The sequence below is a fragment of the Cucumis melo genome, chromosome 1 (genome assembly GCF_025177605.1).
Source record: "Cucumis melo cultivar AY chromosome 1, USDA_Cmelo_AY_1.0, whole genome shotgun sequence".
NCBI lineage: Eukaryota > Viridiplantae > Streptophyta > Magnoliopsida > Cucurbitales > Cucurbitaceae > Cucumis > Cucumis melo.
Window position 1 is genome coordinate 12,486,251 of NC_066857.1, and position 20,900 is coordinate 12,507,150.

A 20,900-nucleotide genomic window follows, 5' to 3' on the forward strand; every position below is an offset into this window, starting at 1 on the left:
GTACGTAAGATAATCAAATATTAAACATATTAACTTTAATAGACATGAAATTTAATCACATGTGTAATGTGACTATAAGCTATAAAATTTATGAGTTTCTTTTTAATTTATTATTAATGTTGAATATAAGAGATGGATATGGCCGAGATAAGGTGTGGTGGGTTATACCCACTTTCCTATAAAGTGTGGATTTGAAAAACTTACTTAAAAGAAAGTTTTTCTAATTTTTCAATAATTCAGTTTAGGTTCTTAGATGTTTTATTTTGTTATTTGGTCTGTTCTGTGGTTGTTTGGTTGACTGTTTTGTTTGGGTTTGTTCGAAGGGATTATGTTTTCTGTTAATTTATTTGGAGGGCATTTTAAAAGGTCTAAAAATTAAAAACTTATACAAAATTGAGAATTTAAATATTTTGTAAAGTCCAAAATCACCCATTTAGAAAAAATCTATTCTTTAGAAGCTTGTTAAACATTTTCTAAATTTTGTAAAGCAAGTCGATATAAATATCTAAGTTTTGAGACTATATTTGTAATTAACACTTATTTTTTATTGAAAAAAAAGAAACAGATGTGAGAGTAAGAATCCCAATATTTAACCTTTGATGAAGTATGATTATATATGTTGGTTGATCATTAACTATTTTCAAATCAATCCACGATGATAAAATCTTTAACATTTCTATGAAAAAAAATCAATTGGACACTTGCCTTGCCACAATAATTCTTCCCTCCCTCTTCTCCATCTATTGCCACCGTGAAAGCAACTAATTTTGAGATTTGTAAAATGAAACAAATCTTTGAGGTACCCATTGCATAATTTAATCCATTTTTGGAATAATTTTTTGATATTTTCTTTAAAATGAGAGAATATTCTGTAGTTATCTATTACTGATTATCATTGTGAGTTTGATCATTTATCCAATATTTCATCACAAATTTGTTTTTATCTTCCTTTTCAATTTCCCACTGCAAATCCAATTTTTCAATTCTATTTCAAGATTGCCAAAACCATACTCTTCTTCTTCCCCACTTCATGATTTTTACAGATTTGAAGCTTTTGTGGACGAATTTCAGCAACCCCATTTCAAATATCATCTCTCCCAAACCACTTTTTCCTCTGATTTCTTAATATTCCATTTCTTCGCTTAATTTCTCATCTGGGTTACTTCTGATTTCCGCAGTTTCTTCAAAATCAGAGAGAACAATCGTCTAGCAATCGAGCTGTGTTCCTCTTCTCTGATATGGGTTCCGTTTTGAAGTTCATAGTGTTTTTGCTTCTATTAGCTTCTGCTTCTTCCTCTTTCAATTCTAGCGAAGAGGGTTTCATTTCGATGGTTGTATCTCAAAAGGGTCTTAACTTCATCAAGGATTTCTTGATAGAGAAGGCCGTTTCCAACATCATTCCGCTTCATTTGCCCGATATGGAGAAGACTGTCAATATAGTTCTTATTGGCAAAGTTCATTTAGTTCTTTCTGAGATAATCATTGGCAGCTTCGAGGTCGAATCCTCAGATATTCGGATAGGCGAGACGGGTGTCAATATAATTGTTACAAAAGCCACTGCTAATATGAGTATGAAATGGCGATATACATACAACACTTGGTTGTTTGAAATTTCTGATGAAGGAGACGCCTCTGTACAGGTAATTCAGCTACTTAGTAATGCTATATGCTATATAAAGATATAAAAGTATGGACGCATCTTACCAATTGCTTTGGATGTTTGTGAGATTTGGTGACTTGAATGTTTGGAGATACTTATGACTTGAGTTCAAGCCTCATTTAGAAAATTTCAAAACTTATGATCGTTTTTGTGGTTTGGTGTCGGATCTGTGAATGATTTTGGATTTGTAGGATTAGCATGGTAGGCCATGAGGATAACGAGCGTTGACGCCCCAATTGTTCAAAGGAAAAGAGAAAGAAAGATAATGATCTTAACTTTGGTCTATCCTGATGCTTGGCCATGAATTTGATATATGTATTTAAATTGTTTTTGGGCTGTAAAGTTGTGGGAATTGTATAATTGAGAGGTTAATATTGGAGCTTTATTATATAAATTCAAGGACTCACCACTGGAGATAGATATTCAGCATTGGGTGTCTGCTTTATCTTTTTAGGTTGATCATGTAGTTCCTCAATCAGATTTCAACCTGCATATTTAGAATATAGTCCGATTCTACTTTGTTATTAAACTGTGAAAGTGATAATAGATTTATGGTCATAACAGAAATGGCCTTCTTTCATTTGTTATTACTAATTAATCAGAAGAGAACACGTGTTCTTGTCTGGCGTTGCAACTATTGTGAGCATTGTATTTTATTGGACTGGAAAGTCAAATCTTGAAAAAGGAAAAACATATAGAAAGAATAATGAAATCGAGAAACTCTGTCCTGAGGTCTGGGTGGCATGAGTGTGGTATGGCACCTAGCAAGTCCCTTCACCATTGTAGATACAACAGTCAACAGCATTAATGTTGAAGTATCCACCTTGTTTCACCACATTCTTAAGAAATTATGTAACCTCCTTCCGGCCAATTTCTTTATACTCATCTTGTAGAAGCCTTGTTAAGATCCTCTTGCACCTTAATCATGTCCATTTACCGGAGTTGTTATTCCATCAGGCTTTTTCCTTGAGATTCATTTAACTGGCACATTCTACCTTCCAGACTCAAATAGTTGAATATTTGAAAATAAAAGATTTGTCGATTAGATATTGTAAACTGAACTTTGGCTTGGTATTTGTTGATTAGTGTTCTTGTTGATTGATATATAATTAAATTTGCCTTCAACCACTAGTTAAGCTTTTGGGTGAATTGGCAGTTTAATATGGTATAAGAGTGGAAAATTGAACAAACCCTAAACAATAGTGATGGAAATCAAACAAAGAGGACAGCCGCTAGTTTTAGCACCGTCGTCGCTGCCGCCGTCAATGCTCGGATCAACACTGCAATGGAAGAATGGCTCTGCTGCATTCAGAAAACACCGGGAATTATAATTCCGCATAATCTCTCGTCGTCCGCGCCGCCGTGGGGAGTCCATGCGCTGACCTAATTGTGCCACCCTCGTCTTCATTCACGGCCTGTAGTGTCCCCAAGTGCTGATTAATTTGCTGCCACCTAGTTTCGGCCGGTCACCACCGCATCTGTAGTCAAATTTGTATGCCCTGCCACCCACTGACCTTAGTTATCATCTTGATGTTAGGAACCCTCAAATTCCCTCAATATTTGAAGTTGGTGAAACTTAGGCACTTTCCAACCCTAACATACAAGCTTTCTCTTCTTTGGGAATAGCTCAACAGCAACTGAAAGGGCTTCGACAACAGATAGCAGCAATTGAGGCTACCCTAGGGATGACATCCAACACTTAATCTTCTTCTTTGCATTTCGTACTTGCTTTGGTTCTGGGATTGATACTCTGTCAAATCCTTGTACTTGTTTCTCTTGATCTTTTGAACAATACACAACTTCAGTTGGTGTTCTATCATATGCTTCAAGGGATAAGTACAGAGAAATCATCAAAAACAACTAGAAAGATAGAAAAGAACACTTTGCAACGCAACACTTTTTAGAGGGCTGGAAATCCTCTCCCACAAACCCCCACAAAATATCTCTACCTCCCAACTCTTTAGCAAAACCTCTCTACCCTTCACTCCTCACGGCCCCCACAGCCTCAGCAAATCACATCCTCGTGGTTCCCAACAGCTAACTACCTCCTTCATTGGTGATATTTTCACCCTCCTTTCTCTTCCTACCCCTCCGTTAACTGTGCCCAATTGGAGGCCTTACACTTTTTCTTTTGTTTTCTGGTTACTTTTTCCCCCAAAAGTAGAAGATTTGAGTGTTATAGTTCTGCTATTATCATAAAATGCAGAATTGATTTAAAAATAAATCTCTCTTATTATTTTCTTCTTATTTTTTTAGGGCAAAATACATGTTTGGCCCTTGAGGTTTGAAATAAGTGTCCATCTGGTCTCTAAGGTTTTATTATTGGCACTTTAAGTCCTTGAAGTTTGAATAATAGTTTTAAATAGTCCCTAGACCTATTTGACCGTTAGTTGACTTAACGGATTACCGATTGGATTGTTAAATGTTGAGGTGGACTGGCTTAGTTGTTAATTTTTACTCTAAAATAAGATGAAGTGGAAAATGTTCTTTCTTTTGTCGCTTAAATTTCCTGAATCTTCTCTTTCTTCAACAAACCACTATGAACAGAAGATTGCCCAGGTTTAGGGATCACATTCCTCTGCACTAAACCAACATCCAAATTAGCTTAATTTTAAAGTTTGCCTCACAAATTCTCTTTTGCTCATAAGATAACAAAAAGAGGAAAATTAGTCCGAAATAAGAAGAAAAGTGTTGGGAAGTTGGGTTTTATAGAACATTGGTGAAAAGAAAAAAGATTAACTGAATAAGGACCTGAAAGGTGGATGGGTGGTGTGTCTGACGATATTTGTCTTCATTCTTGATGCATTTCAAATCTTTGGATGAACCAAAGTTCGGAAGAAGATATTTGGCTTAATGGGTTGATAGAACACCAACTGGAAGTGATCTTTATTCAATGGAATAGCAGAACAAGAACAAAGGATCTGGCAGAATACCAATTTCTGAATAAGAACTAAAAGCATAAGAAGAAAAATGATAGAACTACCCTTCCCTCTGCCTTTCCTATCTTTCAAGGAATAGACAAATGATTCATACAATTCTCCTCCCCACTCACCAACACTCTTTTCAATTGTGAAACATGAAACACCAGATGTATAGATGCTGATGGGCTAAGTTCCATCTTATACGCCACGAGTCCTATCCTTTCCAGCATTCTATAGGGCCCAAAAAACTTTGAGGATAATTTCTTATTTCTTCTTTTCTACAATAAAACTTGCCGGCAAGGACTGATCTTAAAAAGCACTAAATCTTCCGTTTGAAACTCTACATGCCTCCGTTTCGTATCAGCATACTTCATCTTCTCACATCGCTTTCCTTGAGCTGTTGATCAAGACTAGAATTGGGAATTTCTGATTCTCCATGATAAATCAACAGCGGTGGTAAACGTCCATACACGACTTGGAATGGAGTAACTCCAATGGAAATTTGATGTGTTGTGTTATAACAATATTCAGCCCAATTCAACCAAGACAACCACTCCTTAGGTTTTTCTCCATAGAATAATGTAAATACGCCTCTACATTTTGGTTAACCACTTCAATCTGGCGACTCTGGCCATCTGATTGTGGATGATAGGCAGAGCTTCGGTGCGATTTAGTACTAGCCAATCTAAACATCTCACACCAAAAGTTATTGAGAAACACCATATCATGGTCCAAAACTATGGACCTTGGAAATCCATGTGATCTCACCACTTCCTTGACAAATACCTCAGATACTGATTTTGCTGTACAGGGGTGTTTCAAGGCCAAGAAATGTGCCTACTTACTCAATCTGTACACCGCTGCTAATATCACATTGAAACCAGTCGCCTTTGGTAACCCATCAATGAAATCCATAGAGATGTCGCTCCATACAGCATCCGGAATCTCTAGGGCATCAATAAGCCCGCTGGAGACAACGGCAAGGATTTATGACGCTAACATACAACACATTCCTCACAATATTTCTTCACATCACCCTTCATACCTGCCCAATACAACTCTCCCATCAGGTGTTTATAAGTCCTTCAAAATCCTGAATGCCCACCAAACGCAGAATCTTGACAAGTATGTAATATAGTGGGTAATAACGCTGAGTTATCACCACTCTGCCTTTGTACTTCAACACACCCTGATGTAAAGAAAAGTGAGCCACACACTCCTCATTCTTCTTCAATTCTACTATTATTTCACTCAGCCATGGACCCTTCTCCACCTCATCTTTAATTACGATCAATTCCAGCAAAGCAGGAGCCGTTAATTGATTTAAATGCACTGAAGGAGGCATTCTAGAGAGTGCATCAACAGCCTTATTCTCCAACCCCGGTTTATAAACTACCTCAGACGTATAACCTTAACAACTTAGCGATACATTTCTGATGTTGAGGCTGAATAGCTCATTATTCCAACAAAAAATTTAGAGATTGTTGATCAGTTTTTACCACAAATTTCCTCCCTAACAAATACGGTCTCCACCTTTGCACAGCCAACGCCATTGGCATTAACTCCCATTCATAAACCGGCTTAGCTCGACTCCTCATGAACAAAGTGCGGCTGAATTAAGCAATTGGCCTCTTTGCTTGGATCAACACTGCTCCAATCCCATAGCCAAAGGCATCAGTTTCAATCTCGAAGGGCAATTGAAATTAGGTAATGCTAGCACCGGCAACGTCATCACATCATTATTTAATTTCTCAAAACTTCTTGAGTCTCTTCTGTCTACTGGTAAGCTCCTGCCCTCTACAACTAAGTCAATGGGGAAGCCTCGTTACCATAATTTTGAACAAATCGCCGATGATGACCAATTAGACCCCAAAATCCCGGTACTTCCCACACGTTTGTTGGTATTGGCCATTCCTTTATTGTTCTAATTTTTTTCGAGTCAACTTTCACCCCTTTTCTCGAAATAATATGCCCAAAATATTCTACTTTTTCCCGAGAAAAATTGCATTTCTTCATGTTTGCATATAATTCATTTTCCCTTGGGATCTCTGACACCAGCTCCAAATGTTGCAAATGTTCTTTTAAGTTCTGACCATAAATCTGTCATCAAAAAATACCTAAACAAATCTTCTCATATAGGGCTTAAAGATTGGGTTCATCAAAGACTGGAAAGTGGATGAAGCATTGGTCAAACCAAACGACATTGCTAGAAACTCATAATGGCCTTCATGAGTTCTAAAGGTTGTCTTCTCCACGTCTCATGGATTCATTCCTATTTGATGATAGCCAGCCTTCAAATCGATCTTCAAGAACAGATTGGTCCCATTTAATTCATCAAACTATACTTTGACAACCGGTGTGGGAAACTTGTATGGAATCATCACATTATTTAGTGCCCGATAATCCACACAAAATCTCCAGCTGCCATCTTTCTTCTTCGCCAATAAAACAGGGCTCGAACGTGGGCTGGTGCTTGGTCGTATAACTTCTGATGCTAACATCTTATCCAGCAGCTTCTTCATCTCTTCTTTCTGCTGATAAGGGTATCAGTATGGCTGTACGTTAACAGGAGCAGTCCCTTTCTTCAAATGGATTTGATGCTCAATACTCCTCCTTGGTGGAAGATCCTCTGGCCAATCAAAAACATCTTCAAATTTAGGCTATAGCGCAGGAATCGATTCAATCACCATAGGTACCTCATCAACTTCATACAACTCAGCCAATGTTATCCCCCTTCCATAGCTCTACACACAATCAAAAAACCTTGGTTTGTTGGAGACCATGATTTCATCATGCTCTTCAAACTCACCCTACCTTGAAGCTAGGATCCCCCCTCGGCACCACACTTTGGTCTCCTTGATTGAACATCATGGTCAAGTTCCGCCAATCCACCTCCGTTATCCCCAACAAACTTAGCCACTGAATTCCCAGAATTACATCTACTCCCCCCAACTCCAGGGGTGGAAAACTGTCCTTTACCTTCCATTCCTTGATCACTAACTCCACTCCTTCACACACTCCTTTCCCTTTTACCGCCAAGCCAGAGCCCAATATTGTCCATGATTAGAAGTTTCTTCCGTGGGCAACTTCTACAATGAAACCAGTTTTTCTGAATTACAAAGGAATTGGCGAATACCAATTCCACAATAAGAACTAAAAGCTTAAGAAGAACAAAGATTGAACTACCCTTCCCTTTGCCTTTCCTATCTCTCAAGGAATAGACAAATGATTCATACAATTCTCCTCCCCACACTCCCCGACCCAGCCTCGCTATTTAAACCTCTCTTTCCTTCCTAACTAACTGTGGATGGGCCTTAGCAGCCACACTACCCATTACATGCACTCCTTTTTCCCTCTCTTACTATATTGCCATATAATGGGTGGCCTAACATGGGTAAAACAAGTGGAGGAAGAGGAAGATTTAGTAACCTAAATGTCACAAATAAAAGTTTTTTTTTTTTTAGAAAGGTTTTTTGTTTGTTAGTTTATTATTATTTTAAAATTTTTATCTCAAGTTTTAACCTAATAAATGTCCAATACTTCATCTAAAAATTGACAACTAAGCAAATCCACCTTAACACTTGATGGCCCAATCAGTAATCTGTTAATTCAACTAAGGTCAAATAGGTCTAGGGGCTATTTGAAACCATTGTTCAAACTTTAGGGACTAAAAGTGTCCATTACGAAAGCTTAGGGACCAAATGGACACCTACTTCAAAACTTTGCCCTATTTTTTAAAATCATAACTTACCTACAGGCTTGGACTCAATACTTTGATTTGGGCATCTCCAAACACCACAAACTCTTACCACCAGGACACACACCCTGAATACAAGGGTGGGATTTTATGGTATAGAACACTCAGCATGATTAATTACGAAAAGAAATAAAATTGAACAATGTGGAAGAGATGGCTCTGCTAATTGATTGCTCAAAGTTTCTGAGATGCTTTGCATTTCAATTTGAAGTAACTTATAACAAATAGCTCTTGCTATCTATTTTCATCATTATTGAACTCTTATTGGGGGATTTTGACTTTTAGGTTGATGGTATGAATATAGGCCTAACTGTAAGCTTAAATCAACAAAATGGAACTCTTGAGCTGACTCTTTTAGAATGCGGATGCAATGTCGAAGCAATCTCCATACATTTGCACGGTGGAGCGTCTTGGCTTTACCAAGGGTACACGACCAAAAACTATGCTCTTCTTCTATTTTTCATAAAATCTGTTCTGTTTCAGGTTGCTTGCCCTGACTCTTGTGCATTGAAACTGGATATCTTGCTATGCGATGGTATCTCAGTTGAGGCTTTTGAGAGCTATTAGTTTCCTGCGTATGATTCAAAATTCCCTTCAAAAGATTTAAAATTTCCAAGCCCATCTTCGTTTTGTTTTAGTTCTTTTGGCTTGCTGGTGGGAGCTTTGAAGAAATGTGATAAAATTTGACAAAGTAGAAAATGAAACGATTACGATTGACACTAAGCTTTGCTTAATCTTTCTGCCTGTGGAGTTATAATACCAGTTGGGGTCATATGTTCTTTCATTTCAGGGTGGTCGATGCTTTTGAAGGGAAAATAGAGTCAACAGTTGAAGATAACATTTCCAAAAAACTAAAAGAAGGGGTAGTAAAGCTTGACTCGTCATTGCAGTCATTTCCACAAGAAATTCCTATAGCTGATATTGCTGCACTTAATGTCACTTTTGTGGGGAGCCCAGTTTTATCCTCTTCTTCCATTGAATTTAAAATCAATGGTTTATTCAGCCCCTCTTACAAGAAATTAGTTCCTAGCTACAACCAAGGAGAAACTGAAGATTCCAGCTATGGAAAATCTCAACACGAAAATGTTCTGAACTCTGCTTCACAAGTTCCCTTTAAAGTGAGTTCTTGTGCATGAAGACTCCTACTTTTCCATACATGCTTCTTTCGTTAATGGTTTTCTTTTTTGCTACAGTATCTCCATAATGAAACCCAAGGCTCTGTCTACTGCAAAGATTCTGCTAAGATGATTGAGATCTCTCTACATGAACGTGTCCTCAACTCTGCTTCACAAGTTATTTTTGAAGTAAGTTTTCATAGATGCTCTCTCCCATAGTTTCTTTTTTCCTCCCTGCGATACCAAGTTTCAAATCACATCACTCATCACTTAGACCGTACAATAATCTTCAACTTTTATTTTAAAGCCAATTGATCCCAGGTTAATTGACTACAATGTTTACGTTCCATGAACTCACCCTTCCATCATTCTGAAGGAAACAAGGAAGTGCTCGTATTAACAGTTGTCTTGTTGCCAGAAATATATGCACTGGATTGTGGATCATATTCCTGATCAGCACCTTTTGAACACTGCGGCCTGGAAGTGGGTTATTCCTCGACTCTACCAGCAGTATCCAGATGATGATATTGTCCTAAATATTTCTGCCTCCTCTCCACCAATCTTGAGACTGCGAGACAAAGATATCGCTGCCACCATTCACGTTGACATGATAATCAATGTCCAAGACACCAGTGAAATTATTCCAGTTGCTTGTATCTCACTGGTAAGCTCGTACCGAAGCCTTTAGTTTGTGGTTCATGTCTTCAGTTACATATATCTGGAAACATACACAAGAAGAACTGGTCAGGCTTGTTGTTTGCAATGAGACTTTTAGTTTAGGTCTATCTCAGTTTGTCGGTAACTTTTGCTTCTTATTGTTGCATCAGGAAATTACTGCCTCTTTTTCTCCAAAAATCTTGGAAAAGAATTTGGTTGGTCATGTTACCATGGAAGACTTTACATTGGCTTTGAAATGGAGCAAGATTGGCCATATCCGACTTTATCTAATTCAGGTACGATTGCTTCGTACAAAATTTTCAACACTTAATTCAGCATAAAGTCATGAAGAAGGATTCATTAAGCTCAAAATCTTGTGCAAATTGTTGTGAAAACAATTGGTAACATACTAAATCATGGTAGTTTAATAATAAAGCCATTTGTCTTTCTTTGATCTTAAAATTCTGCAGAAGACACTGGCAAGTTTGATCAAAACAGTTTTGGTGCCATTTGTCGACTTGTATCTCTTAAATGGAATTGCATTGCCAAGTTTTCATGGATTAGCCCTTGAGGACGCTGAAATGGTTTTCAATTCTTCAAAGATCATCATGTGTAGTGATGTTGCCTTAAGTCAGGGATTCAGTCACCATCTTGTTTACTCAAGTTAAAAACAACATTGCTTTGTGACAGGTTAGAACTTGTAAATTATCTCATTCATGTGAATAGTAGAACCAAAAGGAGATGAAAGAGGAAGCCTATTTGTTTGTAATCTCAAAATAAGCTCATGTACATATAAAAAAAAAAGAAAAAAAAAAACCCAGCCCCACTGATCATATGCAACTAGGTTGAAGAAGCCTGTTCTCGTTCTCAGAGCGCTCATCGGCTGAGATCGACAAACTCAATTGTAAGTGTTGAAGTTAGATTAAAGTATGCAATTTAGGATGTTGGCAATGTCATAGAAGTTATGAAATTTGATAGTATGACAATTTGAAATTATGTTGGATTGCTTTTGGATGTTCTTATAATAAACTTTGAGGAGTTTTGACGTTTTATGTGGAAAGTTTTACAATCCATATAAAGACATCAATTTAGTTCTTCTACCAACTTAAAATTTATCTTTCAATTCGACATAATATTTAAGCTTAAAGATGGGTCACTTTTATCATTCCAAATAAAACGTGAAACAAAGTTCTCCTTATTTAATTAAATATACACATGAATTTTTTATACATAAAAAGATGCATAAATCTTTTTAGGTTGGATTGTAATTTTAGTTTCTAAGTTTTAAGTTATGATTGAAGAAATCTCTTACTTTTGGATGGTTACAACTCTTGAAATGTTCTGTAGAATATGTAAGAGTTTCATTTTGAGGCTATACAGAGCTATCTAGGAAGGATTTGTGTGTAGGAGATCAGATGAGTATGATATTCAAACCTTGTATTTTATGTTTCAAACCTTGACAGCTTTTAAGCATACTATGCACTTATGTGCTCTTGTGATGAAATAGATGAATTTTGGGGGCGTTCATTTAAGTAAAGATTAACCTATCTTGGTTGTGTTGAGAGTTACAAAAAATCTAGTGTATTCTAGGGGTTAAGATCCAATATGATTTTGGAATGTTGAGGTTTGAATTTTTTGAGTGACAATGGTTCTCAAATTTGATGTTAAAGGTTTTCATATTATTTTATTCTAATTTTTTCTTTTTTAACAAGTTCAATCTTTATTTTATTCGTCGATTAAGTTTGGTTTTCATTATCAATAAAGCCAACATATACCAGTAGTAATGAGTGTGTATTTTATTGTTGCTCAAGTGAAGTTTTTAAAACATGATTTCTTAAATGTTTCTTTGATTTTATGTTTTCTTTACTTGTTTTCTGAAAAAAACATATGTTGCTTTCAAACATATGATTTTGAATAGCATTGATGTTTTTTTTTATATTGAGATGTATACTTCTTCTTCTTCTTCTTCTTCTTCTTCTTCTTCTTCTTTTTTTTTAATAACAACAACAAAATATATGTATATACATCCATATGTTTATTAATATATTTACATAGTAAGTGTCATTGTGTTAGCCAACTTAGCCTCAATATCAAATTTGTTTAAAGGAAAACAAACTTGTTTTGGAAACATATTTAATTTTATACAATAATCTTTAAGAACAAATTTCAATGTTCATGGTTACAACTGAAACTTTCACAGTTTTGAAGCATATAAATTGAAACTTAGACCAATAGTTTAATGGTATTTTCATACAATATTTAATTCAACCCCAACTCTTTTAGAAAAATGGTTACTTAAGAATCTAACTAAACTTGAATTATTTTCATCTTGAGTTGATTCTAGTTTCAATTAAGGTTAATTTCGTTCTTTGTAATTTTATTCTTAGAAATTAAATTCATAAATACTACTGTGCATCCACAAATTTCTTTATCTTATTACATCCTTTCTGAAAGTATTTTATTTTATTGTTGAACTTTGACTATGGATTTTCGTATTTATTTAAGAGATTTAAAGAATTATAATAAATAATTGAAGAAAACAACTCCATTTTGAAAACCATAAAACTTAAAATTGAAATTTTAATGGAGATACATTTTGAGAAAGAAATATATCTTTTTTTTTTTTTTTTTTTTTGTCAGCATATAAATAATTACTGTTAATTCTAAAACTTAATTATTATTGGGAAAAGAAAGTCAAGAAAAAAAAAAAGAAAAAAAAAAGAAAAGTTTGCTTTGCAATTAAGATCTTATATTGTTTTTTTTTTTAAGAAAAAAAGAAAAGGAAGGAAAGAGAGTGATGAATTTGATGCAAATCCCTACAACTCCCTATAAAAATTTAATGAAGTCTTCCTACAAACTTTAATGAACAAACCCTAATAAACTCGTAGCCTTCTAGCTTTTTGCTTCCATTTTCATTTATCAACTTCTTACCACATTTTCCACAAATGCCCTCATTTTGTCCTATTTCCTCCCCAAATATCAGAACAATACAAAATCTTAAACCCTAACAATATACACCACTATGGTTTTTTATTTGATACATCATTTCATACCATTTTTAAATCTACCTTTTTTTTTGTTAAGTAATATGAGATTAAAAGAAAATAGTACGATTTTTTGTCCAATCTATCGTAGTAACGGACAGATGTTTTTCTCATTTAATGTTCAAATGATATTTAAGTTTAAACTACTGATATATATATATTTGAGATTATAATGATTATCTTTTGAATTACTTGTATGGTAATATTTGGGATAAATTACTAAATTGAAATGGATTGTATGTTAATAAAGACTATGAAGTTGAGACTAGAAAACTAAATTAAGTAGTATATACCTCCTCCATCTTTATGTGTTTTATACATGTTAATTAATATGATGCATCAAAATAAAACGATATTTTATTTTAGTTTGTATGTTCTATCAAATTGTTTGTTTTGTTTTAACGTTAAAGTAGGTTGTTCAATGAGATCAGTTGATGTTTGTGTAAACTGGTTCAAATACTTACAAAGAAATACTCAATTTTGCTTATATAACTTGATAACACTTTCGAGAGATGTCATATGTACAAAGTTCAAAATCAAATCAATTTATTTTCAAAATTTTGATTAGAAAATTAAAGTATTAGTAGATAGATTCTAACTAAAACCAACTCATTACTTTTTTTACGAAAAACTCAATTAAACTATGAGTCAATGAAACTAGATTGACACGAGTAAAGAGAGTATATAGAATAATAAATGCACTATGAATAAGAATGATTTGAATGTGATATAATTATAAAGCACACATATATAGGGTTATATGTTTGTCAACAAAGAACCAAACAAAAGCCAATATTTAGATCAGTTAATATAGATATAGAGAATGCATGGTCAATTAAAGTTTAGATAAGCAATATATTATTATAATATCTATGAATGAAGGAATTGAGGAAAAGTGTTCCTAAAAAAGGATGCATGGAATTGAGAAGGTTATCATAAATGAATTTATTAATGTTTCCCAAACAACAGACTTTGTTTTGAAGTGTATAGGGATATTCTGTCTAATAGAAGATAATGCCAAAACCTATAATTTCTTTTTCTTTTTCAAATTCAAAAAGTTATTATTATCTTTTTATGTACACACCAAATCAAACCTCTTATATCGAGAGAAAATATATCATATCAATTACTGTTAAGTTAAGTTTGTTAGCTGTTACATTTTAATTACTTCGTGTATGGTTGAGGTTTTTGAATGAAGAAAATCAATCATATGTATATATTCAAATCGTTTGTCCAGAAAAAAAAAACATATAAAGCAAATTTTCAAACAACTTTATCGTAAAATAAGTGTGCGACATAGGGGATTCGACCTCCCATCTCTAGAATTCACTTTATTTTGTTTCTAATGAAAAAAATGGTAGATTTATATACTCAAATTTGTTTGGACAAAAAAAGTACAAATTTTCAAAATTATTATTAAAATAATTGCATGAAGAAATATATATATATATATATATATATATAGAAATCAATAGGTCTTTAAACCACTAAATAATGTCTAGTAATTAAGTTTCTTTTTAACTTTCTATTTTAATTTTTATCTAATAATTTTATACACTTTTAATTTGAAATGGTTACAGATATAACGTTTAGATTCATATTATTAACGTGTATGATAATATTTTAGAAATTACAAATATAAATAAGTTTGTCAAAGTCTACCAATAATAGAGGTGTATTATTGATAGATTGTAAGCAACTATTTGGATAGAAATCTACGACGACTGAATAAACTTGATCATTTTATAATTATCCCTTAAATTATTACCAATTATATGATTACATTTTCAATTGTATCTACTAGGGATGTAAAAATAACTCATCAACCCGGACTACCTAGTCTATATTATATGGTTTGGGTTGGGTCTCGAGTTGGGGATTGAAAATTTGATTCAACCCAACCCGAAATAATAATACAATATATATATATTAAGAAAAAAAATACAATCATGTAGGAAATGATACACGATCGTGTAGGTAGTATCAACACGATCGTGTAGTTCTTTTTAACAATGAATAAAATGCTTTAAATCTAAATGATCATGTTGATTATGGTAAACGATTGTTTAAATCATATCTACACGATCGTGCAGTTATTTGAATTTATGTATGTTTGAAAATTTGAATTTATAAATGTTGAATAAGTACAACAATTATAAACTTCATAGATATTAAGAATAAAACAAATAATATATCCCGACAACCCAACTCATAATTTATAGATTGGATTGAAAAATTAATTTGAGTTATTCAGGTTGTCAATCCCCAACCAACTGTCTATGTGGCATTCAATAGAATAAACGACCTTTATTTAACACAAAAAAAAATAGAAAACTAATATCCTCACGATTATTCAATTTTATACTTTTAGTAGATTCATTAATTATTGTAATATTGCAGGTAAGACCTATCCGATTCAAAATTAATTTTTGATATTTTTAAATTTCAATAAGATAATGGACACAATCAGTGTCATATGTTTTTTCATTGTTTAGGAAAATTAGATACAAAATACAAAAGTTTAAGCTCCACTCGACATTCATTTGGTTTTCTTTTCTTTTTTTTTTCTTTTTCTTTTTTCCTTTTAACGTTAAACAATTATTTTACTATGATTTTCAAAAGTTTATATACATACACATATGGGTATTTTCACAAATAGAATAAAGCGGTAAACTATTTATACTGTATAGAACGATTTTAAAAACGGAAAAAGCTCACAGACTTATCGTGTAAAATACCAAAAATGTTCCATCAACAATGCGTGTGTAATATATTTGATACAAAATGCGCGTGTAATATATTTGGTACAAAATGTGTGCGTAATATATTTGATACACAATCATTTAGATTTGGTCATTTAATTTGGCAATTATTTTTTTAATTCTATCGTTTAATTTAGTTACGTTTAAAATTGGTTACACAATCGTTCTTTTGGTATATGATCGTTTAGATTTGGCTAAACGATTTTTAATTTTTTTTTGTACGCGATCGTTTACTTTTTTTTTTACACGATCGTTTAGATTTGTCTACATAATCATTTATTTTTTTTCAAGATTCTTCAGTACACGATCGTTTAGATTTGGATAAATGATTTTTTAAATTATTTTGGTACGCGATCGTTTAGATTTATCTACAATATGGTTTGTTTTTTTAACACGATCGTTTACATTTGACTACTCCAATCTAAATGATTTTTTTCAAGATTCTTTATATACAATCTTTTAGATTTTGCTATTTTTTGTACACGATTGTTTAGATTTGGTTACCCAAATTTAAATGACGTAAAAAAGAAAGAAGAAGAAAAGAAAAAGGGCGATGGAAAGAAATCGCAATGAAAAAAAAAAGACAATGGAAAGAAATCGCAGCGGAAAAAAAAGCAAAAAAGAAAAAGAAGAAAGACGACGAAAGAAATTGCAGCCAAGAAGAGAAGAAAGACGAAAGGGAAAACCTGAAATATTTAAAAAATGACTAATTTTATGAACTTTGTTATATGAGCTGTAAATAGTTTGATGTTTTGTTACCTTCATGAAAATTTTCCAACACATATACACATACAATATTTTTATAAAATTTTTAATAATAGATAGAACGAATGTTTGTATGCTTAAATTTTAATAATAAAAAATAATTAAAATCTAAATAATATAATTATGGAACAGTGGAATTGAACTTTTAGGTTAGGTTAAATATAAAGACATCCTACTCAATCATTTAAGTCTTATTATTATTATTTTAATATAGCACCCCTCTATCTATATATCTTTGATGGAATTAGTTTATACTCATTATTGTTTGTAGTGAAGTTGGTAGAGGTTTGTCATTGTGATTATTATTTTGTAGGTATCCATATTTTATTAACTTACAAGGTATTATTTATTTATTTATTTTTATTAAGGTAATATAAATAATACATTTTACATATTTACATACATACATATAGATAAATACATATATATACATACATATAGACAAATACAAATACATGCATACATATAAATAAACTCAATCAAGTTATATGAGGTTACATTATTGATCAAACCATATTGAATTTTAGTTTTAAAATTTACAAAATAGGTATTTATTAAAATTTAATTTGGATTGTAATAATATATATTATAAGATATTATTGGGGGTTAAATAAATTAAATAATAAGTTGAAATGTTTATTAGAAAAGAAAATGCTTTCATTTTGACACAACCATTTTGTAAGATCCACCTACTGCTTACTTTTTTAAATTTCTTTTTTTATTTTGGAATTTATGTAATACTTCTACTATTGTACTTAGAGAAATATGTCAATCATTGTATGAATTTGAGAGGAAATATAAGGGTGCTTAATTTTCGAAACAAAAAACAAAATATATAAAGTCGTCATCAAACGAGACCTTAAATTATTTTTTTTAGAATTCAAAATTTATGGACAAGAAATAATAATAAATATATAATTGTTTGCTTTTGATCGAGTCTCAATTTCAAAACATGATAATATAGTAACAACTTAAATTATTACTTGTTTATTTTTTAAAAACATAGTAAAAATTAAAATTACTTCTGATTTATTTTTTAAATTTAATTTTACGTCAAACATATACATATAAATAAAAGTATTTTTTTTCTTCAAATTTTCGGTAAACATTTATCTCATTTCTTGTATATTCCCCCACCCACACACGAACGTATTAGTATTCTTCTATATACATTAATGTGTTAGAAAATATTTTCATCCTATATTATGCCATATTTCAATTTATTTCTACATAATTTTAGATGACTAAACTCAATGAACAAAAGACTTTGCATTTCCTTGTCCATTAGATCATAAAGTGAGAAATTAAACCACGAACCTCAAAAAAAAAAAAAAAGTATGTTAATAATCCAAAACATTTAATTCTTACATCCTTAAAAGAACATAGGATCAAGACAACAGAAAATGTCAAAACAGTTTAGATCAATTGTCTAGTTTGTAAGAAAAAAGGCTAGAATTTTGTCTCTCTATATTGCATCACCTTTTATGTAAAGAAGAAGAAAAAAAAAAAAGGCTTCTTTCTTTTTCTCTTCTATAGTAAGTCTTCCGGCCGGCCGGCAAAGCCACCTGAAAACAACCACTCATTAGCAATAAATATATTACAAAATCACTTTTGTGTTTTTTGCTATGGAAAAATCTGTCATTACAGATAGTATATATATATATATATATATTTGAAAAAACAAAAGAAAAAAAACTCCATGCAACAAAACAACAAAATAACCAAAAGGGAAAAACACAAAGTTGAAAATTTTACCCAACAACTTCTTTTTGGGTTTCTTCTTTTTTGACCATTTCACCACTTTTCCTTTCCTTTTTCTGCCAACTTTGTCTCATTTTGAAAATTACAGTTACCGATTAAACAAAAAAAAAAGAGTACGTTGCAGTTTTGCATGGGTGACTAACTTTTTTTTTTTTTTCAAGACAAGCAATATTTATATGCAAAGATTATGGAGAGACAACCACATTAGACAAAACTGTCTATTATTAAAAAAAATTTCAAAGCATTATCGAATTACAATAACTATTTTAGAACACAAACAATATTGAAATTGCATGTAGTAGCGTAGATAGTGGTTGGATTAATTTAGATAGAAAAGAAGGAATAATATGTAATTTTTTTTTCTTTAAATAAATTGTCAACTCTCTTTTTCTCCGATTCCTTACAAATATATAGTCTATCATTATAAAAGTTGAGGAGGGAATAATAATGTACGTCTTGTCCTATATATGAAAGTTAGAGAATTAAGGACCATTCGCCTTTGATCAACTTTATTTACGTGGATCATAATCTTGAAAAATGAATGAACAACCAACGATCATTATTTAAAAATGGCATTAAAAGGTGCGTTGTGTTTGTGAACACCGAATTAGGTTTTGAGTTGAGTGGTAGTAGAAGGTTAAGAAACAAATTAAAACCATAAAATTTGATAAGTATAAAAATGGTAGAAATTAATTATGAAAGAGATGTAATAATTTGAACAATTAATTTGGTAGATGGTAGGTAATTAATATAGGGTTAGTTAATTAGGTGGTTAAAGACAAAGTCTCTAAATTAAAGGCAGAAAAAGGAGGAACAACGAACCGTCTAGTATCTCGTGCTCCGGCGACTATCACGGCGGCGATGACTTATATATATATATATATATATATTATTTTATTATAATTAGGTTGGAAGAATTAATAGTGTTAGAATTAATAAATTAAAAATGGGTGTGATGTGAAAAAAGGGAGTATTGATGTTTTGAAAAACTTGGTTGTGTGTGTGGCTTTTTCTTTCCTACTCATGATTTTGGATAGCGTGCTACTTCAACACAATTGACTACACCATCTCCAACATCCTCACCTTTTCTTTTTTTCTTCTCTCTCTTTTCTTCCCCTTTCATTTCTAAACTTTACTTCACTTTCTTCTTTTTTTTTTTTCATTCTCTTCAACAATTAAAATGCATCCATTTAAATTACTCTTTCTTTTTTTAACTATTTCATATGTATTTGAATTAACAAAAATATTTATAAATATAATAAAATATTACTTACTAGTAAATGCTATGATCTATAATATAATAAAATATTTATCATTAAGAGACTATATAATTTTCTATGTTTGTAAATATTTTTAATAATTATTTTTTTCATTTGGTTGTATCACTATCAATTAATTTACTGCGTGGATGCTTGAGAGATTCTCAACTCCAAAAAAAAAAAAAAAAAAAGAGAGAGAGATAAATAGAGAGAGTGAATGGCGATGAGTGAAAAAATTAACCAAAAGCTTAAAGAAGTGAGATAAGGTATAGGAGAGAGAGGGAAAGTGAGATCCCAACTTAATTACATGCACTTAATGTTGGTCTAATTTCACGTTGATATCACGAAAGTTAAAAGAAAAGGTAAAAATAAACGTATATATTTGTTTAAAAAAGTCTTGGGTTATAATTTCATTTATCTACATCTTATCATCTTCTCTCATTGGGGTAATGTTATTATTTTCCCTTCTCCTTCTCACTATAAAGATTGGGACCATCCTCTCACAAATCACAATAATCAATGAATAATAAAGGTTAGGGTTATTGGTTTCGAAAAGTAGTAAGGAAATAATACATACTTGCCTTTGTGGATCATCACATAGTGAAGATGAGATTGTGGGGGCCGTATTTTGTGATGCATATTGGTTGAACTCATAAAAGGGAAGATCTAATACTTGATTTTAAGAGCATGTTAAATCTATTTATTAACAATATATTCAAAGGGCATTTTTAACTGAAGTCTCTAATTTAAGGAGTAATACAAGTTCTTACAATGCCCTGATCATAACATACCTTACTAATGAATATGACAAATAATACACATTTACAGAATATGTTTGTTGTGGGAATTTACTTTAAATACATTGAAATATGTGAATATAATGTATTGTATTGTGTTGTTGTTATAAAACTATTAAGACGGTTCAAATGATAGAAAATTAACTTAATTAAAGAAGTATTTATCTCTAGAAGTGAAATGGTTAATACCTTTTGTCAAATAATAATAATAATAATAATAATAAAAGAGTAAATAGGTTTAAATTTGAAAGAAAAGAAATATATTGAAAATGAAATCACCTATTATAGAACTAATTGAAAAAGAAGGTCAACTTTGTATGTAATAAATTCACATTTTTGAAAATCTGCTAGTAATTAAATTTTTTAGCTTGTTCAAATTTCAAAGAATTAAACATTTTGAAA

The 20,900-nt window shown here is 32.0% G+C and overlaps 1 protein-coding gene across 1 annotated transcript; it reads left to right on the forward strand.

The window, feature by feature from the left end:
- Positions 1–621: 621 nt before the first annotated feature.
- LOC103490121 (putative BPI/LBP family protein At1g04970) lies at positions 622–11,162 on the forward strand. The gene is made up of 8 exons (XM_008449486.3): positions 622–799; positions 1,179–1,640; positions 8,624–8,763; positions 9,129–9,456; positions 9,532–9,642; positions 9,872–10,117; positions 10,281–10,406; positions 10,581–11,162. Exons 1-8 carry the CDS (start codon positions 782–784, stop codon positions 10,776–10,778), a joined length of 1,629 nt encoding a protein of 542 aa, XP_008447708.1. The 5' UTR covers positions 622–781; the 3' UTR covers positions 10,779–11,162.
- The last annotated feature ends 9,738 nt before the right edge of the window (positions 11,163–20,900 follow it).